At 33.1% G+C, this 26,461-nt stretch overlaps 2 protein-coding genes across 8 annotated transcripts; one reads left to right on the top strand and one right to left on the bottom strand.

Annotated features, from left to right (window-relative positions):
- Positions 1-629: 629 nt before the first annotated feature.
- Positions 630-5,732, bottom strand: LOC25495373 (disease resistance protein RPV1). Of its 2 annotated transcripts, none has more exons than XM_024786121.2 (5): positions 4,957-5,732; positions 3,716-4,758; positions 3,173-3,448; positions 2,055-2,888; positions 630-1,724 (listed from the first exon to the last, which is right to left on the bottom strand). In XM_024786121.2, exons 1-5 carry the CDS (start codon positions 5,516-5,518, stop codon positions 1,074-1,076), a joined length of 3,366 nt encoding a protein of 1,121 aa, XP_024641889.2. In that variant the 5' UTR covers positions 5,519-5,732; the 3' UTR covers positions 630-1,073. The 2 variants fall into 2 exon arrangements, with proteins under 2 accessions (XP_024641889.2, XP_013451045.2); XM_013595591.3 differs by having other exon boundaries at positions 3,716-4,820; positions 4,957-5,095.
- An 11,604-nt stretch (positions 5,733-17,336) lies between these two features.
- Positions 17,337-26,423, top strand: LOC25495371 (disease resistance protein RUN1). 6 transcript variants are annotated; one of them, XR_005642063.1, is made up of 9 exons: positions 17,337-17,468; positions 17,581-17,680; positions 18,496-19,114; positions 19,575-20,679; positions 20,895-21,170; positions 21,428-22,231; positions 22,995-23,595; positions 24,302-25,363; positions 26,363-26,423. XR_005642063.1 is itself a non-coding variant. In XM_013595589.3 (7 exons), exons 1-7 carry the CDS (start codon positions 17,460-17,462, stop codon positions 23,532-23,534), a joined length of 3,453 nt encoding a protein of 1,150 aa, XP_013451043.1. In that variant the 5' UTR covers positions 17,337-17,459; the 3' UTR covers positions 23,535-24,018. The 6 variants fall into 6 exon arrangements, 1 of the variants encoding a protein (XP_013451043.1); XR_005642064.1 differs by lacking the exon at positions 26,363-26,423 and having other exon boundaries at positions 24,302-25,069; positions 25,196-25,649; XR_005642065.1 differs by lacking the exon at positions 24,302-25,363 and having other exon boundaries at positions 26,363-26,421.
- Positions 26,424-26,461: the final 38 nt, after the last annotated feature.

The following is a 26,461-nucleotide window of genomic DNA, read 5'->3' as shown; positions in this document are numbered from 1 at the left end:
TCCATTTTTCTCAATTGTTACATCTACATCATTAAACATGAGAGAAAAAGAGATATAAAATTGTAAAGAAAAGAGAATATTAAATGCGTGGTTGAGATGTAACAATTGAGAAAAATTGAGAGAATACGCTTGAGAGAATCTATTAAAAGAAAAGAATTGAGAGGATTATAATTCCTTTGTTTTCAAAAGACTGCAATATTAATTATAATTACATGATAGAACACCAGCAAAACAAGTTGGCCCCCATATCTATGACATTTCATTATTTGAACCAACTCTTCCAAACATCATCGGGATCCAGCATAATTAGTCGAGAAAATGATTCTTAATAGCGTTTCCAAATCGAGCATGGTGAAAGCAGATTACACCAACGTAACCTGCATGATTTCCCTGACCGGCCTGGTATCGATTTGCTTAGAATCGATCAGTTTCTCGCACCGTGCTTCTCCACGAGCTTTTGAAGTGCTTCATCTTCTTCTGAACTCCATCGACCTTTGATCCGATCCATTTCTTTTATCATTGTCGCATCTACTTACTAGTATACTTTATTCAAAAGAGCTATTAATAATTTCCTTGAGATAGATATGTTAGTAACTTCTGCAAAACAGATTTTGTCATGCCTTTTTATGTGCACTGCTAATGAATGCTCAAAACTTTTTCATCCATGATTTTACAATAATGTAACCCACAAACACATTTTACAAAACAATGGAATTTGTAAAGCCTAACAGCAGAAAAATGCACCAAAGGCACACATTAAGTAACAAAACTAATTATTACATTAAACAGAAAACTAGAAACCTCTTTGGTAGATTAGAAGGCATATGTCTTTGACATTGTCTAATAGATAAACTCTTGAAGCAAATTTAGATTTCCCAATTTGTCAGCAAATTGAATGGCTTACCTACAACCATGGATGATTTCCACCTTAAGCATTAAGATCACAAATTTACAATCAAGCTGAAGCTTTACCTTCCCCAAAACCTATGTTTCAGAAGCCAGAGTATTAGTAGCTACCAACTTGCGCATAAAACCAACAAACAGCACCAATAGGAGGTATCCAGAAAACGGCGTTAAATTTTACAAAACCATTGTTTAACCGTCTTCCATCTCCACTTGAAAACTTTCTTCCTTCTGTTATGTTGTAAATCCTCCATGGGAGCCAGAGCCACTTGAGGAGAGACATTTCTGACAACACATTCATTTTCATCACCACTACTAACAATGACATTGTAATCTTGTGCATTAGAAGAGACTTCTCTGACAAAGCATTCATCTTCATCACCACTACACACAATTTCTTCTTGTTCTTGGCATTGCTCCATTTTTTCTCCAATTGGTTCATCATATACGAGATAAACTGTTGTTTTCTTCACAATGAAACCGTTCTCAAAAACAGCAACAACCTCCACTTTGTTACAAGGTTCTATACTTGATACTACTCTCTGACCCTCTTCATCTTCAAAGGAGGCTAATGCCTCTCTCTTATAAAGCTGAATGGTGGCTTTTGTGTAATTCTTTACCAACAAGTTTGCAAGGCCATTTGATGTTATATTATCCAGGGTTGAAGAATAGTCAATGCATATCATCATTGTCTTTAAAGTGCACCCTTCCACTTGAGGGACTTCAAACATTACCGAAGAACCTTCGCAATTGAAGGTTAACCAATCTGGACAACTATCACTAGGAAACAAACAACCACCACACCCATTCTCATCCATATTCTGTAAAAGGAAAACAGGCTCAGTTTTTTTAGCAATATATTTATGTCACTCATAGGATAATTAATCATTCTTGTATTATTAAAAAATTTAAGAGTTATTGAGGAAAAAAAAATGCTTTCTTGGGCTTTTAGAACACTCTGCCAGTCAGGGTTTCTGAGTTCTTTTGATAGTAACAACTAAAGAGTGCATTGTGTGTGTGGTCACAAATCATTTTAAAATATGTTTAGGATTCCAATATTTTAATTTCTAAATATTTTACTCCTATAGCAAATAATTGTATTCAGCAGAATTACATTAGATGCAAGTTTTTAATTATAGACCGAAACAAACCTGTAAAATGCTTTCTTTCAGATTATTGGTGACTTCAGAATTCATTCCCAGTTGTAGTAGAACAGACTTCAACAAATATTTTGATTCGGAAGCACGCAATTGACTGCAGTGTTGAATTAATGCAGAAGTGTTCATATTTGATATTTTTGAAGTAGCAGAAGTCGAATCCATTTCCTTAGAAATTGTGGCATATAAAGCATCCAAAATGATTTTTGCATCTACAGAAAGTTGAAGTTCTGAACCACACTCTACCCATAGACTTCGAAGCCTTGAAAGGTGGTCGGAAATAGATGACAGTTCCTGAGAACTACTATGTGGTATATCTAAAGAAACGAGAGATGAAATATTGGCAGAAGATGTTTGAAAGGGGGATGAAAGAGAACTTGTTGGTGACATCCAAGACCAAATGATTGATGGAAATATATCACGTGAGAATCCTTCATAGCCGCACAAAGAGATGTATCCAATGCTTTTTGACCTTACTATTGACAAGGGCACTCTTGTTATTGCAGTGTTATTTGCAAGCAGAGTAGTTAAAGATTCCATTTGTTCCAAGTCCTCTTCCAACTTGTCAATCATCGAACACCCAGAAAGAATGAGTGTTTTCAAAGATTTCAACTTATAGATACTTCTTGGAAGACTCTGAAGGCTAATACAATCTTCCAAGTTTATCAGAAGAATTTTATCGAGATGTCCAATGCTATGGGAAACCTCACGCAACCTTGGGCAATCTATGAGTATAAGCTTTTCAAGATTAGGCATGTTTGAAAAGTCTGGGGTCTCTGTCAGATAATGAGAATGACTAAGATTAAGAATTTTCAGCTTCTCCATCCTCTGCAAGAACAAAAATATTAAATAGAAGACTTAGGAATTTTCAGCCTTCTTTCCTTTTCTTCAACTACATTCAAAGTTCTTGCACAATTTATAGGTAGTAATTAATTGAAAAGTTTAGAATGCAGTACTTCATGGAAATTTAACGATAGTGCACACTAATATATGAACAAAACCCAATTGTTTAATTAATCTCCTTGAAGTTTAATTTTGATTTATGCTTGGTGCAAAACTTCTTTTGCTTAAGTATAATATGACATGCGAAAAACTAAAATCATAATTAATACCTGAGTCGCTTCCCACACAACTTCGACATTGCTGTTTTCTAACTCGATGGAAACTAAATTTCCTTGATAAAAGCTTGAAGGAATGCATGATAAAGGAAATCCATTCCAAGAAAGCCATCTCAGATTTCTTGAAAGATACTCAAAATCCCCATCAAGTTGCACACCAGCAAGTTGAAGCAACCTGAGTTTCTTCATGTTCTCAAATGCTTTAGTACTATAACATTTCGCACTATCTCTTGGCAACTTCAAAGTCAATCCCTCAACAGCTTTTGTTCCCTAAGAAAATAGATCATACCAAAAAATTAAAACATGCACACATTGTAGATACATAGAAGCTAAAACACTTTTGATGAAAACTATCTTTAAATTTCCTTGTAAGAAACCAGAAAGCTTAAGCTCAAAATGGTCAAGAAACCAATTTTTTGAAGTTCTGATAATTAACAAAACAAATGAATGCTAATCATTGACACAAATATGTTAGTTTTTCTTCTTTAAGCTTTAGATATTTTAAACACAAAATATAAAGGTATAAGAAGTTCTTACGGTTTGTCCTGCTAACACATCATCAACATCCTCAAGAAACCACAACCTGCTACGCTCCTCAGGCTCCATTCGTGGTTTATTACAAATGATTTCTCTTCCCATATCCCGCAACAAATTATGCATTCCAAGCTTGTTTTTATTATCAACCGTTACTAAGCTTCGCTCAACCAGGACACTTATTCCATCTTCTGCAAAAAATCCACAGCCATTTAATATATGTATAACATCATTTCTGTCCATCCCAATAAAGAAACAAGCTACGTCGAGGAATATTGATTTCTGGTAATCATCGTCTAAACCATCATAGCTTATTTTTAACTTCTTTTGTACTTTGTCATTAGGAATTCTTTCTAGTTTCTTCAATACACAATTCCATTCTGTTACCTTCTTCTCAAACAAATAGCGCCCAAGAACTTCTAGAGCTAACGGCAATCCCCCAGAATACTTAACAACATTTTTGGAAATTTCAACAAATTCTTCTATGGGACTCACTTGTTTGAATGCATGCCAATTAAAGAGCTCAATTGATTCACTTTCATCCATTTCTTTATTAGAGTATACTTTGTCAACTCTATCCCCTCTAAGTATGTCCTTGTTTCTGGTAGTGATAATAATTCTACTTCCTGAACCAAACCAATTACGACTTCCACACAAAGCATCCAACTGCTCCAACTCATCGACATCGTCAAGTATGATAAATACTCTCTTATGACAAAGTCTATCCTTTAATAATACTTTTCCTGAATCAATACTTTGTATCTTGGTCGACGTTCCTTTAAAGATATCAGATAGAAGTTGTTGTTGTAAATCCACTTGTCCAGCAGGTTGCCCCCAAACTTCCCTAATATTGGGAATGAAGCTCCTACCTTCAAAATTACGACCGATTTTGTTGAAAATATCTTTGGCTAAGGTAGTTTTACCAATACCTCCCATACCCCACATCCCTATCAGTAGAACATCATTAGATTGTTGGATGTCTAGCAATTGAATCATATCTTGCACTCGAGATTCGAGTCCCACCGGATTATCAGCAACAAACAAGTCTGTCTTGTCAATAAAACGTGAAACTTTGTCAACAATATTCTTAATCGCTTCACTTTCATTCCTACCAAAGAAAAATTGAACATACAAATTAAAAAGTGTAATTCCAATCATTTCCAGCATTGATAAAAACCTGTTACCCAAGACAATTGGTATAACATCTCCAATATAGAAGTATTGTAACAGTTGAATTAAATTACCTGAAAAGCCAGCAAGCTCAGCAGCCTCACGAAGTGCATCTCTCCATTTCAGGGACGTGCTTTTCTTCTTTGAAATTCTGCTCAAGAGACTTTGGAACGCTTTTCCAAACTCACCTGTTTGGTGTCGTACATCCGAAGGATCAACATCATAGAACACCGGCAACACTATCTGCCCTATAGTTCTGCGACATTTCATTATTTTCACCAACTCATCCAAACACCACCGTGAATCTGCATAGTTTTTTGAGAAAATGATAACAGAAATTTGAGACTCTTCAATTGCTTGTAGTAGTGATTTTGAAATGTGATCTCCTCTTTGAAGTGAATCATCGTCCTTAAAAACGCTAATTCCATTGTTTTGAAGAGAAGCGTATAGGTGTGAAGTGAATGAAGTGCGCGTGTCCTCGCCTCTGAAACTTAAGAACACTTCATAGCTCCTTAATGATCCTGCCAGCATATTTTCCAGTAAGCTTGCGATAACATCTTTTGGATTACCCATTACTGTTGCAAGAGTGAATTTAGCAATACTTTTCACGATATTTCCAACACCAGGTCTCGCCATGACTATACCAAGATAGTTTAATTAGTATCAAAACTAAGCAACAATGAAATTATTCTTCTGTTTTGCTGATAATTGTTTAAGAAGAAAGAAAGGGAAGTTGTTGTTTTTTTCGAATGATAAAGAAATGAAATTATTTATTGTTCTTCATTGATTTGCGTTGTGAACACTGCCGCTCATGTCACGGGTGTAGCTACCTACCTCCACTTAATTTTTGGGTGTCAAACATTAGGAAGATAGAGCGTGAGTGTGAACACTGCTCTGGACACTTCACTTCTCTCTAATTAAATTGTGTGACTTTTACTTGACAAAAAAATTAAAAAGATGAATTTGTAGTATACTGTTTTCTTTGAGAGATGAAATTACATACAGCAGTTCCGTTGACCAATGCAGTCAACATAACATATGTTCTTTCTTTGTCAGGTCATGGCTGTTTGGATTTAAATCTCTATTTTCCTTGTATCAACTTTTATTATTATATTATTTATCACTCTTATTTGTTACATGTACAAATCACTTCTACTACTACTTTATTGTTGTCAAAGGCTGTATTATTATTATTATTATTTTATTTTAATTCAGCTTATATTTTTTTTTTTTTTACTGTTAATTCACCTATTCATGTCTTGTTGTGCAAAATATGAGCCAGTTTGAGATAAAATAAGCAGCCTAGATGTGTGTTTGTCTTTCGTCGATCTCTGAAACCGTAAAAATAAGCAGTTTCTTTTATGTAATTAAGGTTAAGGGTAAAACCATAAAATAATTTTAAAATCCCTCCCCTTTCTTTGCGAACCAAACACATTTTTAATTAAAATATCATAGTGACTAGGGTTTGAATCTCGATCCCTCCACTTATGTATGTTTCAATGATTATTTATCTTTTCGTCTATTAAAAAAAATTGATTTTCCTAGTAATTTTCTAAAACCAAATCTATTTCTAAAGTATATAACTAATACTTATTTATTTTATGACACAACTTATATGTATTTTGTTAGATATTTTTGTATGACCCTTCATACAAAATATATTTTTTGTGGTTGTAACAAACGTTAAGAAAACTGTAAATTTAAGAAAACATCAGTAGTTGCTCTCATTCCCTCCCCTCCGTTAAAATCCCTCCCCTCCTAATTCTTGAATCAAACGGATCCTTAAACATTACTCATTAATCAGTTAAATTCTTGATTAGTTTGAAAATAATTTTTAAAAGATAAATTTGGTGCGAATGCGGTCAACGTAACATATGCTTCTTCCCTGTAACTCCATGGCTTGTTTGAATTTAAATCATTGTTCCCATAACGACAAAATTCTTTGCTAACGACAAAATTATATAAATTTCCATGTTCTTTCCTTGTTATTATTACATTTATTTATATAAATTTTCTATTTATCATTTGTGCTTGTATTGTATATCCATAAAAGAGTTTCTCGAGATTCATTGGTATTGAGTTTATTCCGCATATATCGTGAAGCAAGGTATGAACACCAAGACCTTATTTATTTGTATTGATTTATTTTGAGTTTGGATTTATTTTTTTATTTTATATGTAAATGTTGATTGTTAGTAAATTGGTAGAGTAAATGAGAAAAGATGATCAAACCCATACCTCCTTAAATTTTCTTTAACATTTTTTTAGCTCACCAACGGAGCTATCTACCCGAGTCAAAAATTTTTTGGGTGATGGTTGGGATTTAAACCCCAAATATATTTTATGCATTGTCCATACCAACCGAGCTAAGTTCACGAGGATTACCCGAGTCAAATTTAAACTTACGTGAACTTCTACTATCATAAAAAAAATTATCTTTGTTAAAGTGTTTGGGTACATAAAAAAATTAGTTTATCACAGTTTCATGTCATATTTCAATATGCTCTCACTATAAGCTTATGGATCAGCTTAACACGGAGCTTGTGAACATTATGGATCAGCTTCTAATATTTCACCATTATTATATTATTTTTCATTTTGAAGAACCATCATTATATTACTTCTTAAATTGTTTTTAGGATTAAATATATTTTTGGTCTCTATAAATATACAAATTTTTCATTTTAAACCCTCTAAAATTTCCTTCAACTTTTGTTCCTATAAAATTTTCAATCACTATTTTTGGTTCTATTTTTATATAATTTTTTTATTTTTTAGTGAAATTGTGCAGAAATGTATAGAATATCGCAAAAATCACTCACAAAAAAAATTAGAATTGAATTTTTTAACAAAACATAAATTAAATATGATTTTTTTACCGAAAAAAAAATTCATATTTAATTCATGTTTTGGTAAAAAAAAAAATCTAATTTCTTTCGTGAGAGATCCTTATAATTATAAATTTTTCTATAAAATTTTATTCAAAAATATGAATTATATATATGAGTTTACTTTAAAGGAGAGACCAAAAGTAAAGATAAAAAAAATTTGAACTAAAAATTGAAAAAAAAATTAGAGAAACTAAAATGAAAAGTTGACAAACTTATAAGGACTAAAAGCATATGGAAAATGTTAACTAATGCTCTAAGGACATTAGTTAAGAAGATTAATATATAAACTAGATTGATGACCCGTGCGTCGCACGGGTCTTATGAGCTGTACTACATTCACTATTAGTAAAATGGAATAGTGTGAGTCCCACTTAAGATTGTGATATTAAGCGAGACTTTGAGTATGAGGGTATCTAATAGGTACCAAATTTTGAAAATATATTTATATATACATAGTTATGTTAAAACAAACTAAATTCCTATGTAAAAAAAGTGTGGTAATTCCCTTTATCCAATAGTTTCATATTTTTTTCATCAAAAACCAACAAATATAGACATCCAAAAGTAAACAATTTATGGAGCATTGCATAAATGGCTTAAACTCTATTAAAATTCACTTTTGTTATGATTCCCAAAATTGTTGCAGCAGCTTATAACATCGACTAATCTTCATATAAAGTCCTAATCCCTTGGTAAAACCAATACTAATACATTTGAAGTCGCACAATTGTATGTGAGCCATTCATCTCAGCCTGAAATATCTAGTTTGAAAGTTATATGTAATATCGAGGGATAAATTAAATAGAAAACTCTGAAGAGCTGGAGACACTTTTTGACTGAGCAAATGCATCCGAAGAATCATGCTAAGCAGCACCTGCTACTTGTTTGTTCTAAAGAACTTTAGGAGCCAATCTTTGACACTCAATTTGGAGGACTGCCTATACTTGGAATGAATGTAGCAAGCAATTTGCATTTAGTTATACTTAAATTAATCATATATTGATTTTGAAATAGGCTTGGTAAAATAAAAGCATATCTGGAGTAGTGTTTGATTAGATCATTGTGAATCTTACCGACAATCTGCATTTGGTAAAAATATAGTTTTATTCATAAATTCAACATCCTTTAATAATTGATTTTAATTAAGAAGAAATTTTATTCACAATTTCTGTTACTAACTACACTTAGTCCATAATCATATTGCTCGTTGATGTAGCTATTAGTAAATAAAAAACCTACCAACCAACCAAACTACCTATATGAATTGCAATACAACAGTTAAGACATTAGAAGAAAAAAGTGTAAAAAAAAATAGAACTGATGCATAAACAAATGGGAAACATCAAAATTTACCGTGTGAGAAGCTGTGACTTGTAACACAGCATGAGGTTTCCTCTTGATCAACTCAAACTCATAAATAACTTCATCTGATAGATTGTTTTCTCTTGCAAATCTAAAGAATCCAACGTTATTTGATTGTTGTTCTATGAAGGAGATGAAGAAGAGAATAGAAACAGTTTTGTTGAGAGGAGAAGAGATTGAGAGAGGAGAAGTGAGAATGAGAGAGAAAGAACAATTGATAGAGAATAAGAATAGTTTTGTGTTGTAACATGTGCATATGCGTGGGAAACAAACAAATATGATGAGTGGAGAGCTTTGTGTTTTCAATGTGGGATGACAATAGTTGGAAATTAATGCAGTTCATTGTATCAAGATGGCACGTTAAAAATCAGATTTTCTAGAGGAAAATAAGGAGAATTTTTCTCTGATTCCTATCATCAGATTTTTTACCTCAATTATTGGGATTCATTTTGAAATTCAAATATTTGGCTTTAGAGGAAATTTTCTAGGGTTATCACTGACAACGTTTAATGCAATAGATTTAGAGGGAAATTATTAGGGTTTAGTGGTTGCAAACCTAATAATATTAAGGAGTAAGGCATAAGGCATAATATATGACTGAATATTTATAAGGGTATTTATATGACTTTATATATTCGTAATCCTTTAGGTATGACAGAACAAACAAACAAATGTACCAACATAGACTATTTCCAATAAACATAGAGTAATAAATGTAAAAAGAATAGCACATTCTTTTTATGTGAATGTATAGGGAGAGGAAGTTTAACAAACGTTGCTCTTCATTGTTTATGTGTAGTACTACTTTCTCATCAATTAAAAGCATTTGAAGGCTACTTATTATTGGACTTTGTTATTCTCCTTATTGCTATTCCATTATCTATACACGCATGGTTACAACATGATTCTTCAAAAAAAAAAAAAAATGATGTCTGACTGATGTGTGTTGGATGTATATATATAGCAGAAAATTGAGGTGCTGCATTCGGTGCATCTGAGTGGGAAAATGGAGAGTCAGGCTGAGTTGTGTGAAATGTGCAATTTACATGGGTTACCGGTGAAAAATATTAATTGCAGGGCATCGTTCAAAGAGAGGAGAAATTTTAGCATAGTTAACCAAAAGGAATCGAATGGTTTTGGATTAATTCACTGAAAATATTTTTGAAATTCAAATTGCAAATGCCTTAGGAGGGAAATATTTTTAGGTTAACCTCATTAGCATTAAATGCTGCAGTTTTAGAGGCAAAAATTTAGGGTTAAATTGTTGCTAACCTAACAACTTTAAGGAGTAAGGGATTTTGCATTTGGAAAGTAATGAATTTTAGAAAAGTCGGAGAATTTGCAATCTTTGAGAATTTTTCCAAAGTAAAGAATTTGCAATCTTTTCAGAGAAGACATGTACCTGTTCTCCTTACGAAGTTTATGTTATTATTTGGAGCTCTTTGCTCAACTTTTCTTCTGTTGGACATTAAAAGTCCCATTATCTCACTCAAACATGTATTTATCAGGGTTTTGTTTAAAGGAAAATATGTATTTATTAGTAATCTCATTGTAAAATCATCACTTAAAAAAAGTTTGAACGTTAATTTTTTATATGAGTAGTCATCAAAAGTTTGATAATTTAATATGTTTAGTGTGAATATGCAAGTCACCTTAAAGATTACAAAGTATCATAAAGGGGATTTCTCAGGATACTCATTTGCATCAGATTAACTTAAATTTGTGGGGTGGTAAATCGAACATAAAGCTTCATGTATTCCACACACACTTTAGAATTTTTCTGCAATCTTTCCTCTTGTTCAAGTTTTGTTGCAGACCCCGAACAAAATATTCTAACATTACTCTCAATAAGCTCTTTATGTTTATGTTTGGATATATACACTTATATAATTTTTTTTAGAAACAAAATTTAAATATATAGACTAACATTACTCTCAATTGCATATGAATGGAAGACAAGTAGCAACCAGCTGCGCGGTTAAATCTTTTTGGATGACAAAACATATTCTCTCAAATACAACATCCAATGTCAAAGGAGACATAACATTGCTATGTATGACTCATTGGACTATACGTTGAAGGTCAATTTATGGTGTTAGGAAACCAAAAAGGTCAAACACAAATGATATGAAAACAAGTTGATTATCAAAATACGGTTTTTCATGTTTGGTTATATTTTGCTTGACACAATTTTTAGAGTTGTTTATCCCACTGTAAAAGCTCCGATCCCGAATCCCACATGTAGATGCATATGTAAATTGAAGTGTTTGGATATGTCCATACACAAGCGTTTATAAAATGTTATATAATCGCAAAATAAATAAAAATAAGAATCAAACGATAAGGTTGTCTTAAAAATTAGATAAATATCTATGTATTGGCAATGTAAAACGTTTTTACTCATATATCTAATCAAACATTTATATATTAATTCGTAAAATATCACAAAAAATATCTACGTGGCATAAATTGATTGAACGTGTCTAAAATAAATTTACATTATCATTATCGGTACATAGAAATTAAATGCTTTAAGAATTTATAAAAGGATTTAATTTAAAAAGTTTATAAAAGTTTGGAGATTTTATATTGGGTTTGTGGACTTAAGGATGAGAATAGACCAGATCGGCCTACAGGGGCCTACGACCTAGCCTATGATAGGGCAGGTCAGGTCAATCTTTTTTCTTAAATAGAGAAGGCCTAGGCTTTTTTTTAAACCTATTTACCTTAAAAGGTTAGGCCACAGGCCTCTCAAAAAGTCTCTTAAACCTATTAGGTCGGCCTATTTAAGTAATATGAATAATATTATTTATTATTATATTATATTTTTTACTTTGAATTAAAATATAAATATGTAAAAAATTTCGAAAATTTAAGCTTTATTAGTATACATTAATTTGTTGTATATATAAATGTATTATTATAAGTTAGAATAGAAATATGATACAATATATAGTCTAATTTCCTAAAACTTCGTGTTGAACTATTAGTTCGCTCGTCCATTTAAACTTAGATTATATTGCATATTTAAAGATGATCATAAGATATAGGCTTTTAAACAGACTAGTAGGCCGTATCAGGCTTTCAGAAGACCAAACTCAGGCCTAAAAAGTAAGTCTATGATAGACCGCAGACCAGACTTAAACTTTAAAAAAATATAGCAGATCAGATTTAGTCCTTGTAAATCTTAGCTCTGCCTAACCTATTCTCATCCCTATTTGTGGCGATCAAAATTGGCGTATGCATAGAATAAGAAAATATAAGGCTGTTTTGAAAGGTGTATGCATAAATAAAATAAAGATATGTGTTCATCGAAAGAAGGTAAAAAGATACGTGTAAAATATTAAATCCCAAATCAAAACGTCTTAAGGTCATGCGGAATAAACTCTCTCAATACACATATCCATAGAAAATTTATAAATAAATGTAATAACAAGGAAGGAACATGGAAATTTATAGATGTCCATTTTATCAAAGGTTTCTCATTGCATTGCAGTTGTCAGCCAGCAATTTTAAAAGACGATATCAATCCATATTAGTATTTAAATATGTATAAATTTTGTCCCTTTAAAAAAAAATGTATAAATTTTGTCGTTATGGAAAGAATGATTTAAATCAAAACAAGCCATGAAGTGACAAGGAAGAAACATATGTTACGTTGACCGCACTGGTCAATAGAACAACAGTATATAAATTCATCTCTCGAAAATAAGCTGTATAAAAATTATTACGAGAACAATAAATAAATAAATAATTTAACAAATAAAAAACTGATAAACTCCAAAATAATTGATTTAATTTCATTTCTCTATTCTTCAAAACAAGGATAGTGGTCGAAATAAACAACAACCTCCCTTTCTTTCTTCTTAAGCAATTAACATCAAAACAGAACAATATTTCGCTGAAAAGTGACTCAAAAATAATGCATTTTGTCTGTCAAATTCGGTGACCGAGTGGTTCCACACAATGGCCGAATTTGACCTGATTTTGAAGAATTTTGTCTCGTAAAAAATCGATAGCCGAACAGGTGTATTCAGTGGCCGAATTCGCATACAACAAAAATCAGAATCGTGGTTTTGGGTCTATTTTGTTCCAATTTTGTAGGGATGTTTTCCACTATAAATATAAGTCTTGTATCAGATGATTATGTGTGTAGAAAACAGGGTTTAGAAGCCAACATACAAGCTAGGGTTTATAGAGAATTTCTCAAGGCAAGAATACTAGGGTTGGGATGTTTTGATTCACTTTGAACAAAACACTGTTTAGGATTGAGTCTCTTGGTCACGGGAAGAGATTGGGACTTGGGTAGAATTAGGTTTGAAGAATGATTCTTGTAACCCTGAATATCTCTTTGTAAAGAAACTCATATCATTATAGTGGAATGGAGAGTTGCTATCTCCCCCAGAGTAGGTCATCATTAGACCGAACTGGGTATTAATTTGCTTACTTGATTTGATTACTTGGTATTAATTTGCTCCACTTGATTTGATTACTTGGTATTAATTTGCTCCACGCATCAAGTTTATTATTGGTGTGTTTTTCACAACGAATTCACGACAATTGGCGCCCAGCGTGGGGCAAAGGTCAAATCAATAAACAGGTATTATAAGTTTGAAGTGGGACATTGAGAAGTTTACCGGTAGTAACGACTTCGGGTTGTGGAAGGTAAAGATGAGGGCAATTTTAATTCAACAAAAGTGTGTTGAAGCATTGAAGGGAGAAGCACAGATGCTTGCGCATCTAACACCTGTTGAGAAGACTGAGATGAATGATAAAGCGGTCAGTGCTATCATTCTTTGTCTTGGGGATAAGGTTTCGAGTGAGGTAGCAAGGGAGACTACTGTTGTGTCTATGTGGAATAAACTTGATTCATTGTACATGACCAAGTCCTTGGCACATAGACAATGTCCGAAACAACAACTCTACTTTTACCGAATGGTGGAATCAAAACCTATAATGGATCAATTGACGAAATTCAATAAGATTATTGATGATTTGGCGAACGTAGATGTTAATCTGCAAGACGAGGATAAAGCCTTACACCTACTGTGTGCTTTACCTTGATCCTTTGAGAATTTCAAGGATACAATGCTTTATGGCAAAGAGGACACTATCACTTTGGAGAAAGTTCAAGCATCTTTGAGAACCAAAGAGTTAACCAAGTTCAAAGAGTTGAAGGTTGATGATAGTGGAGAAGGCTTGAAAGTCTCAAGGGAGAGAAGTGAAAACACGGGAAATGGAAAAGCAAGAATTCCAAGTCAAAGTTTAGGTCGTAGGGTGGTGGTAATAAAACAAAGTACAAATGTTTTATTTGTCACAATCCATATCACTTCAAGAAGGATTGTCCTCAGAGAAATGGCAATGGAAGTGGTAGTTCATCCGTTCAGATATTGAATTGAATATTGAATAAGGGTAAACTTTTTGGAAAAATCGATGTAGATAAGTTGTGTTAGTTAAATATTTATTTTATCTAATATTATAGTACCATATTTGGATATTGAATTAATAATTTATTAATGTGTTTAGGTATGTACGCAATTGAATTCTAGGAAAGAAGGCTTTCACATGCTCATATTTTGGTTTGGATAAGTGGAGATAATAAATTGCGTACGATATTGATAAAATAATATCAACTAAATTCCTGATTCAAGGTTGTATTCGAATGAAATTGTTTAAGGCATTCATGACGTTCATGATACGTAAACATTGTGGAGAAATTTATCAGATATCACATTGCAAGTAAGTTGGCAAATTTTCCAAATACCAACCAGATGATATTAATTGAGTGTCGTTTGAGAAAAACGATGTTATAATTGATAATCGATATTTTGTCTTAGAAATTGTGCTTGAGCATAATACAACCTCACAAAACTAATTTGTGAGGTGAGAATTGTCCCCATTTATAAACACACATTCATACCATCTTTTATCCGATGCAGGACTTTTTTGTTCCATACCATCCGCATCTTTTATGGAGGTCACGTAAACGTTTAAAGCTGCAAAAAATCAAACCCGGTCAAGTATTTGCTTAGACCTGGCAATAAATTAGGTCCCTAATATAGCAACAATCGGAGTGTCGAATAAAGTCGATACATTTCATAAAGATAGATTCGTTGATGAGATAAAACAATACTATAATTGCAAATATGTTTTGAGGCTGCTTTGCGAATTTTTGCTTCTAAAATTCATTATAATAGTTTTTTGTATGAAAAAAAATACATAATTTAAATAAATAAAAAAATCTGAAATTCTAGTCCGTGCTTGACTCGAGTTCACAAACTAGTTTTCAATAAATACAAGAGAAAAAGAGACAAAGCCGTTAAAGAGACCAAGCCCTAAGCTAACATAAAACCCAATGGTTATGAGCTTATCTTCATTCTTCATCTACACTGGTAACATGTGTGTCATGGCTATCTCCAGGGCAAAGATTTATGAGTGGCTGTCCACAAAGTCATTCATAACTGTTCCCGACATATGCAGAGGGATCAAAAGATTGTAGTTGAGTGCTTAGTGGAATTTTGCCTTCTAAGTTGTTGAAAAGAAATGTCAAATTTGAAAAGTTTGTTGGCATTTTACCTGAAAGATGGTTTCTTGACAAGTCGAGTGATTCCAACATTTTCATATGACCAATGTTGTTGGGAATGAATCCTGTGAGAATATTCCCTAAAAGGTTTAAACCAACTAATATTCCCTAACAATGAATCAACAATCTCGATTAACGCTCTCTCCTTTTATTTATAGGGTAGAGAATTATTTAAGTAAAAGTTTATAGTGGTATTATTCATTCGTGATAGAGAGTAATCCAGGGTTTGGCAAAATAATAAGAAAAGTAAAAATTAGATTAATTGTAATTGATGATATGAAATTTTATTATTTGCACAATATTTGGTGCATTAGCCAATTTTCTATCAAGCTTTTAACCTCGTTGTTGGATTTTGTTGATTAATTTTAACAAACCAATTTATTTTACTCAAGCAATTTATTTACTGTTATTTTTCTAACAGTTAATTCTTAAAAACAACCAACTAAAACATTACAGCACATTAAAATAAAATAAAAAATCAGATATTCTCTCATTATTATTACTATTGATTTTTCTTCTCTACTATTTCTATTTCGTTAACGAAGTAGTTACCCAACAATGGGTTGTAGACACTTATCAATCATCGTCTGCTCCAATATACAACAGTTTTTTCACAACTTATCACTTTATCCACTGTTTTTGTATATCTCTAACTATAATACTATAGTTTTCATGGTTCAACTTAGTTTTTATTAACAATCCGATGGTAAATTCATTGACGAAGAAAAACGAGAATAAAAAATGGCTTGATCAGAACGTTGCTTTCCAAACCAATCACTCACCTTCAGCCATTTTTGCAGCTAAATCCGTACTCGAGGGTAATTGTCCAAACTAAACTTGATTTGACAGTTTTTTCCTCTTTGATTGAGTTTGGGTATATATGAGTTTGTGTTTTCGATTCCCAAACATGCTACGGGACAGGTAAAATATAGGTACCGACTCCGATATTCAATCCCTTAGATATAGAAAATTACTTTTTTGTCTTTTTATATAAATAAAAAAAAAAACCTAATTCATTTCTCTCACAGTCGTCAAAGTCCCAACTCACTCACTTTCACTCAATTCTCTGAGTTTTCTCTTATCTTTCCACATCCTACACTCTCGGTCTCTCTTCTTCATCATCATACTCATTGATCGCCATCATCTCTTCTCAGTCAGTCTCACCAGCCCACAGATTACAATCTCTCAGTCTCACAATCGTCTCTTCTTAAAGTAAGCATATTGCAAGTATAAAGGATCGGTATATGCATTCACCAACATATACAATTTGTGCTAATTATTGTGCTTCGTTTCTGCATCTGGATTATACACAACAAAGTTACACATTCAGCGAATGACACGTAGGCAGAAATGCACCAAATCATCAGTAAAGTGGGGTCAATGATTATTTTAAAAAACAACAAAAATTTACAGAGATGAATCTCAAATTATTATTTTTGCAGGGATCAAAAGTACCCAAACTCTTCATATTTGCAGAGATAAAAAACATATTTTAGCTGTATGTATTCGATGTATAGTCAAACTTTTCGTTTTAATATTTTTAATTTGATTTTTACTCCCTCAAATATAAAACCGATTATTGGTCTTGCTTTTTTTTTTTTTTCTCATAAAAAGTATATCTATGTTGACTGAAAATACACGTTGTATTGACTGACCTGTCTCAGACTGTTATATGATATCTCTTTCGGTTAGAAAATCTTCATCTTCAGATCTAACAAGCATAAGTAAACAGTAGCTACCAATGGACAAGGTTAGTGAGTTTCGTTTTCAGTCTCTTAGACTCTTACAGATCTTCATCGTCAGCTTCGCTTTGTGTTGTCCACTGATGCAATATTATTATTCTTTCTTTATTCTTGAATTAGCTAAAAGCAAAGGAGGAACCAGCCTCATTCGTATTGAAAGTCCCTCTTCACTGTGAAGGATGCGTCACAAAGATAAAAAAATTAGTTTATAAAAAGAAAGGTATGATTACCATAGCATTTCATTATTTCAGATCATTCCTCGTCAATCCAGTGAGACTCAACTTTCCTTTCGGATTTTTCCTTATGGCTTAATTGTTAACTTATCATATCACTAAGTTAATTTTTGTTACAGGATTTGATCCCTTCCGTCAATGAATTAACTCCAAATATTTGTCAAAAAATAAACATCTGTGAGAAATATTGTGTGCATCATCATTATTTAATTTTTTCCTTCCTTTCTTCATCTTCTTATTAATTTTCATTCGAGGATGCTAATCATGCACTCCATGCTATAAATCACACACTCGCGTGTCCTTAAACTTTCATTCGAGGATGCTAATCATGCAAGTCCGGGGTGGATCTGGACTCACAATATCAATGAGATAAAAAAATTGTCAAATAATTAAATAATACTATATTTAATAAGAAGTTATATTAAAAATGGTTGTGGCAACTAAAATTACAAAGAAAATAATTTATTTTCCATTTGTTGAAAATAAACTAAAATTATATCATTATTAATTGTTCTAAGAACACTTGTACGCCACTTGTTAATAACTTAACGTTTTTTTTAACACAAACTACTAATAGAAGGGACCAGAGTGACTAACGGAGAAGGAGTTAAGGAACCAAATCGTAGCTTTTATTAATTAGGGGACCAATATGAAACCTGAAAAATATTTAAGGGACCAAAAATGTAATTAAGCATTTTTTTTTAAATAAAAATTGTCCTTTAAAATCATAATCCAATACACCCTCCTAAAGCTATTTCTTGGAGGACATTGATTGGTGGAGTTGATTTATTTGTCGATGCAGGTGTGGAGAGAGTTGAATATGATCTGTCCGGTAATAGATTGAAGGTTTTTGGAAAAGCTGACCCGGAGAAGGTGCGAGATGAATTACAGACTCAGCTTAAGAGGAAGTTGGGGCTTTCCCTGGAAAATAGACTTTATGAAGTGTTCTTAAGTTTTAGAGGAAAAGATACTCGTGCATCATTCACTTCACATCTCTATGCTGCACTTCAAAACGCTGGACTTAACGTTTTTAGGGACGATGATTCTCTTGAAAGAGGAGATCAAATACCAACATCATTACTTCATTCGATTGAAGAATCTCGAATTTCTGTGATTGTTTTTTCAAGAAATTATGCGGATTCGCGATGGTGTCTAAATGAGTTAGTAAAGGTAATGGAGTGTCAGCTAACCATAGGGCAGATAGTTTTGCCAGTGTTCTACGATGTAGATCCCTCTGAAGTACGTCACCAGAAAGGCAAGTTTGGTAAAGCATTTCAAAATCTCTTAAATAGAATTTCAAAGGAGGTAGACGAGTCCCTTTCACAGGAGGAGAAAGATGAGTTGTTGCATCGTAAGTTGAGCTGGATAGAGGCGCTTCAAAGGGCGACTAACATTGCCGGATTTGTAGTCCTAGATTCCAAGTAATTTAATTTCACAATTAGTGCTTTCAAATTCTTCATTGCATTTTATAGCTTTTTTTTTAATAATAGAAAATGTTTTTGAGTCGTGGATAATGGTGTCCCTATATGCACCTTATAAGAGAAGTCCAATGTTGGACATCTTGAATTTGGCCTTTTATAGCAGGTTAACATACTTCTTTACTTTCAATATTTTTATCTTTACTTACTTAAAAAATATTAACCGGAGGTAAAATTTAAGAGAATCACCGTTGGACCTTCCTTTTAAGGTGCATATTAGGGTAGGGGCACCGTAGAAAAAATTATAATTATAAATAAATGAAAAATAGTTTTTTATTTTGACAAAAAATGAAAAATAGTTAAATTATGATAATCTGTCGGTTTGGTTCATGTACATATATGTATGTCCATGCATGCATGTGTACATCTTGTATAAGCACCTTTTCTTTGGTTTGTTTTTTAGGAATCAAAATAAGGTCATCAAGGATATTGTTGAAAAAATTACTCATTTGCTTGATAAGACAGATTTGTTCATTGCTGATAATCCTGTGGGAGTTGGTTCTCGAGTGCAAGATGTTATTGAACTGCTAGACATCCAACACTCCAATGATGTACTGCTACTTGGGATGTGGGGTATGGGGGGGATTGGCAAAACAACCATTGCAAAAGCTATCTATAATGAAATTGGCCGTAATTTTGAAGGTAGGAGCTTCCTTGCAAATGTTAGGGAAGTTTGGGATGAGAATGCTGGAAAAGTGAATTTACAGGAACAACTTCTCTTTGACATCTACAAAGATATGACGATCAAAATACAAAGCATTGAAAGTGGAAAAATCATATTAAAGGATAGACTCTGCCATAAAAGAGTACTAATTTTACTCGATGACGTTAATACATTGGACCAACTAAATGCTTTGTGCGGAAGTCATAAATGGTTTGGTTCTGGGAGTAGAATAATCATTACCACAAGGGATAGACATATACTTAGTGGGAATAGGGTTAATAAAGTATTTGAAATGAAACACATGGATGAAAGTGAATCAATTGAGCTATTTAGTTGGCACGCATTCAAGCAAGCGAGTCCTACAAACGATTTTGTTGAAATTTCTAGAAATGTAGTTAAGTATTCTGGGGGGTTGCCACTAGCATTGGAAGTCCTAGGGTCACATTTATTCAATAGGGAGGTAACAGAATGGAAAAGTGCGTTGGACAAACTCAAAAGAATTCCTAATAATCAAGTACATAAGAAGTTACGAATAAGCTACGATGCTTTAAATGATGACTTTGAGAAAGAAATATTCCTTGATGTAGCTTGTTTCTTTATAGGGATGGACCGAAATGACGTTACACTTATATTAAATGGATGTGAACTTTTTGGTGAAATTGGAATAAGCATCCTTGTTGAGCGTAGTCTTGTTACTGTTGATGGTAAGAACAAACTTGGAATGCATGATTTGTTGCGAGATATGGGAAGAGAAATCATTCGTGAGAAATCACCAGAGGAGATCGAGGAGCGTTGCAGGTTGTGGTTTCATGACGATGTGCTTCATGTATTATCAGAACAAACTGTAAGAACTTCATTTTCTTTATTTTTTTTAAATTTGGAAAGGAAAACAGAAATTGATGATTCAATTGTTGATTATCATCAGAACTTTCAAAATTAGTCTGGTTATGAATCGTTTGGCGCTTCCTCACTTCTATCTAGTAACAAATGATTGACTTTAATACAAGTTTATCTGCCTTGTATCTTTAAGCTTTGCATGTGTTTCTTTTTGTTTTGAAGGGAACAAAAACTATTAAGGGGCTGGCTTTGAAGTTGCAAAGAGCTAATGAAAAATGTTTCAGTACTAAAGCATTCAAGAAGATGAAGAGACTTAGATTGCTTCAACTTGCTGGGGTCAAACTTGTTGGAGATTTTAAATATATTTCGAGAAGTCTGAGATGGCTGTCTTGGAATAGATTTTCTTCAACACATATACCTACAAACTTTTATATAGAAAATTTAGTTTCCATCGAGTTAGAGAATAGCAATATCAAACTTTTATGGAAAGAAGCCCAGGTATAAGTTTTGATTTATTTTTTTGCCTTTCATGATTTTTCTCAGACATGACTTTTCATAAATTCTGCAACATTATATACATAAATTTAGCCTTGTTTCAAAATTTTGCACTTATATTGGTATTTGAAAAAATGACACTGCATTATTTTAAAAATTTTACTTTCCACTCTTAAGGTTAGTAAGACATTGTTATCGTTTCCATTATTTTTTTCGAAGTGTCTTCCTTAAGTTTCCCTTTGACATGTCTGTTCTTGCAGATGATGGAAAAGCTAAAAATTCTAAATCTTAGTCATTCTCATTGTCTGACGCACACCCCAGACTTTTCATACATGCCTAATCTTGAGAAGCTGGTACTCAAAGATTGTCCAATGTTGTCTGAGGTTTCTCCTAGCATTGGAAATCTCAGTGAAATTCTTCTAATAGATTTGGAAGATTGTGTTAGCCTTCGAAGCCTTCCAAGAAGCATCTATAAGTTGAAATCTCTGAAAATTTTAATTCTTTCAGGGTGTATAATGATTGACAAGTTGGAAGAGGACATAGAACAGATGGAATCTTTAACCACTCTGCTTGCACACGACACTGCAATAAAAAGAGTACCCTTTTCAGTAGTAAGGTCAAAAAGCATTGGATACATCTCTTTGGGCGGCTATGAAGGATTTTCTCGTGATGTGTTTCCATCTATCATTTGGTCTTGGATGTCACCAACAAATAATCTCCCATCTCCATTTCAAACATCTGCTGCCATGTCATCTCTTGTTCCTTTAGATGTACCACATAGTAATTCCCAGGAACTATCATCGATTTCCCAGTGTCTTCCAAGTCTTCGAAGTCTATGGGTGGAGTGCAGCTCGGAACTTCAACTTTCTCATGATGCAGCAATAATTTTGGATGCCCTGTATGCCACAAATTCTAAGAATTTGGAACCAACTACAGCTACATCACAATTATCAAATGTGACTACTTCTACATCCCAAGTATCAAAACATTCCTCGAAGTCTCTTTTAATTCAAATTGGAATGAATTGCCAAGCCACTAATATTCTGAAAGATATAATTTTACAGGTTTGCAATACTCTCTCTATCTCCCCTTTTATATGTCTGTTGTATCCCATCAAACATTTGAATTCTTTAGTGTATAAGTCTATAATAATACATTCCCTCAAAAAAAAAAAAAAAGTCTATAATAATACATTTAAATGTGTACAATTATTTGATATAGGTGTAAAATACTTAAAAATCAAAATACTGAAATCCTAACATATGTGTAAATTGTCTTCCAAATTTTCAAAGTTTGCTATCAGTCATTGATAACTTACTTTACACATGTGGAAGAATTAGTCTTTACAATTTTTTCAAGATATACTCTCTTATTGTGCATACGTTTACATAATTGACACTAATTTATATTTGAAATGCTTTTTTTTTTTATAAGCAATTTTTTTTATTAATCCTCAACTGATGCACAAGAATGCCACTGTTAAGAGCAGATAGAATATTTATAGCAGAATTGAAAAAATATTCATTGAAAGGACATTTTTGGTAAGTAACTGGTAATGGTGATATTTCTGATTCTACTTTCATTGTATAATTGTCTAAATTATTCATAAAATAACTTTTATACAAATCGTTTTTCAAATTAACAACAAAGACTTCTTGCTCATAATTATCTTCTCTCGCACTATTTAGGTTGGAATGGTGTTTTTAAGTATATCTTTGTACCTTATGAGGAAAGTTATCCTCCCCAGTGGTGATATTATTGAATAAATGATAAGGTGATATTAATATACTTTACAATTAAATTTTGAGCCGATCTTTACTTTTCCAGAATATGGATGGCAATGGGAGTGGTGGTTGTTTCCTCCCCAGTGATAGTTATCCAAATTGGTTAACCTATAATTCTGAAGGTTCTTCTGTGAAATTTGAAGTTCCTCAAGTGGAAGGGCGTAACTTGAAGACAATGATGTGCATTGTCTATACTTCAACCCCAGATAATGTAACATGTAGTGGCCTTAAAAACATGTTATTGAAAAATTACACAAAGGCCACCATTCAGCTTTATAAGAGTGAGGCATTGGCCTCCTTTGAAGATGAAGAGGGGCAGAGGGTAGTATCAAGTCTAGAACCTGGTAACAAAGTGGAGGTCCATTTTGTTTTCGAGATTAATTTCATTGTGAAGAAGACAACAGTTTATCTTGTATACGATGAACCAGTTTCAAATACAATGGAGCTGTATCATGTACAAGATTTGAATGCAATTTCTTGTAGTAATGATGAAAATGAACTCTCTGTCAAGAGATTAGCTTCTGAAGGGGATCCCATTGATGACTGCAATCAAAACAGAAAGAAGAAAGGCCAGGTGGAATGAATCAATGACCAAGCAAATCAATTGTTCTCCATTTTTGGCTGAAGTTTCTTGATTATCCATGGTAAATTTTTATATTCACAAAGTGTAATTGAAGTTTTGTTCTGTTACAATTCGTCCATGTCACGTACCATTTAAATATCTTTTTAACCAAATGGACTGAATAGCTATAGTATCTAAATGTTTAGCAAAGAAGAAAATCTGATTTGAGCAATGAGCATTTTACCTCAGCATCAGACTCCATAGTTATCTTGCTCAAGATTATTAGAGGAAAGCATTGAAGAGAAGCATAGGCAATTACATAATAAGGAAAATATAGAAGTTACTTAGCGTGCAAGTTATCTTGGTGCATTTGTAATTTCACTTTCATATACATTTCATTTGTATTGCATGTAGTTAGTTAGAGGACTTAGCTTCTATATAAGCTACTCTTGTAACCGTTTTCATCAATTATCAATACATTTTCTAGAGCTTCAAGCTTTATCCATGGTGGTTTCCATGGCGGTTTCAATCTTAGATGGTATCAGAGCAAGCGCATCTTGCTCTGCTTCCGCACAATGAAGATAAAATGTTGTTTTGTTCATCTTCCCCTTCTATTCTTCTTCTTTGATTTTGTCAATTCGCTTTGCATTGCGTTTTGATTACTCTGTTCTTTCTAGAGATTTTCTCTCTTGTTTTTCTTCGATCCTGAGATTTTCTCTTTCGTTACACTATGGTGAGAAATAACAATCATGATCAAAGTCTTGATCCTTACTACGTTCATACTTCAGAGAATTCTTCAACAGTTACGGTTACGCCTCAACTAACCGGTGAGAATTATCATACCTATACCTATACCAGAAGATGTCTTGAAGATGCGAAGAGCTCTTGCTATGAAGAACAAATTCAAGTTTGTTGATGGATCCATAACTATACCAGAAGAAGATGATATTCTCTATGCAGCTTGAGAAAGGTGCAATAATCTTGTTCATACCTGGATAACCAATTCTATTTCACCTTCAATTGCTCAAAGTGTAGTGTTTGTAGAAAATGTTGTTGATATGTGGAATGGCCTTAAAGATAGATTCATGAAGGGGGATAGAATTAGAGTTGCTCAATTGCAAGAAGAAATTGCTAACCTAAAACAAGGAAGTAAGAAAGTTACTGAATTCTTCACTGATTTGAGAGGTTTGTGGGATGAATTGGATCAATACAGGCCTAAGCCTCAGTGTACCTGTCCAATTCAATGTACTTGTTTTGCTATGAGAAATAACAAAGCTCTTACAGCAGAAGATAGAATTATCAAGTTTTTAATGGGATTGAATGATGATTATCAAGGGGTGACATCAAAAGTGTTGTTGATGTATCCTTTACCTCAAATAAACATGGTTTTCTCTATGGTAATGCAGCAAGAAAGAAAGATGCAGTAAAATGTAGTATCTTCACCTACTCCTATAGATGATACAACTTGTGGTCTTGTTAATGCCATGGATGGTCAGAGGCAATTTGGAAGGGGTAGAGGAAATTCATTTCAAGGAATAGGAAGAGCAAATCTCAGGGTATGTAGCTTCTGCAATAGAACCAATCACATTTTGGAACCTGTTATAAGAAACATGGTTATCCTCCTAATTGGGGAAGAGGAGGAGGAAATTCTTTTGCTAATGCTAATTTTGTGGAATGTGAAGATACTGAGCTCAAGGGAAGCACTTCCATTGGGAAAAATGATGAAAATGAAATGATGCTAACCAAAGACCAGTATCAGAATTTGATTGCACTGTTGGAGAAAAGCAACATTGAAGCTAAAGGCTCTGCAAATGTGATGAAGGCCAGCAGTTCAATTGCTAATATTGGAGGTAAATTCTTTACCAGTAATGCTAGTTGCAAATTTGATGACACTAGCTGGATAGTTGACACAGGTTCTACACATCACACTTGTGATGATTTGAGCTGGTTCACTACTTATAATGAAATTAAACCTATTAGTGTTACTTTGCCTAATAAGAAATTGTGGAGGCTTGTTACAAAGGAAATGTGAAGTTATCTGAATCTTTACACATAGGGTTGGGAATAGGCCAGGCCGGCCTACAGGGGCCTATGGCCTGGCCTGTTTATTAAAAAGGCTAGGCTTAGGCTTTTTAAAAAGCCTATTTAAGTAAATAGGTCAAGCTTAGGCTATCAAAAAAGCCTATGAAGCCTAATAGGCCGACCTGTTTATGCATGTTAGACTTCATAGTGAACTTTTTAAATAGGCTTTAAAGCTTTATAGTGAAATAGGCTTTTAAGGCCTTATAGTAGTGATAGACAAGTCTTACACTGAAATAGGCTTTGAGGCCTATTAAGCCTATTTAAAAGTAGATAAAATGGAATGTTTAGTGACTTTAATAGTAAGTAGGCCTGTAAATAGGCTTTCAGACCAGGCCAGGCTTTTAAATAGGCCAGGCCAGGCCAAAAAAATAGGCCTATGAAAGGCCATAGGCCAGGCTCAAGCCTGCAAAATTTTTCGTAGGCCAGGCTCAGACTTATCAAAGCCTGGCCTGGCCTGGCCTATTCCCAACCCTATTTACACATTTACAATGTGTTATACTTGCCAGAATTTGCGGTCAATCTCATATTTGTCTCAAAACTATGCAAAGAACAAGATTGCGTTTTTTTAGACTAATCAGTGTGTTATGCAGGAAAAGAAGGATATGAGGAGGATTGGTTTGGCTGAAGAAGTGGATGGATGATGAGTCAATAATTATATGTTTTAGTTTAATATTTAGTTTCGTTTTAATTAGATTTAAGTTTATTTTATTTTAATATTATTTCCTTTTTGCGCTATTTTACTTCAATTGCATATTATTATATTTCAGGAATGAATATTTGATGGATTGAGTCTTGGAGCAAAATAAAGGGGTTTTGGAGCTGATTCAGTGCGAAAATACGAAGATTCGAGACAAAAATATATCTCC

This window comes from Medicago truncatula, chromosome 6 (genome assembly GCF_003473485.1).
Source record: "Medicago truncatula cultivar Jemalong A17 chromosome 6, MtrunA17r5.0-ANR, whole genome shotgun sequence".
Taxonomy (NCBI): domain Eukaryota; kingdom Viridiplantae; phylum Streptophyta; class Magnoliopsida; order Fabales; family Fabaceae; genus Medicago; species Medicago truncatula.
Note: the sequence above shows the minus strand (reverse complement) of the source record. Positions and strands in the feature narration are given on the sequence as shown.

Bases quoted from the DNA above. Each gene is read 5' to 3' on its own strand.
- LOC25495373 (XM_024786121.2), bottom strand. From the start codon at position 5,518: ATGGCGAGACCTGGTGTTGGAAATATCGTGAAAAGTATTGCTAAATTC. The intron at 3,449-3,715 runs GTAAGAACTTCT...CTATTTTCTTAG, and splicing joins ATGTGTTAGCAGGACAAACC to GGAACAAAAGCTGTTGAGGG. The intron at 1,725-2,054 runs GTTTGTTTCGGT...TTCCTTTTACAG, and splicing joins TGAAAGAAAGCATTTTACAG to AATATGGATGAGAATGGGTG.
- LOC25495371 (XM_013595589.3), top strand. The intron at 17,681-18,495 runs GTATGATTACCA...TTGTCGATGCAG, and splicing joins ATTAGTTTATAAAAAGAAAG to GTGTGGAGAGAGTTGAATAT. The intron at 20,680-20,894 runs GTAAGAACTTCA...TTTGTTTTGAAG, and splicing joins ATGTATTATCAGAACAAACT to GGAACAAAAACTATTAAGGG.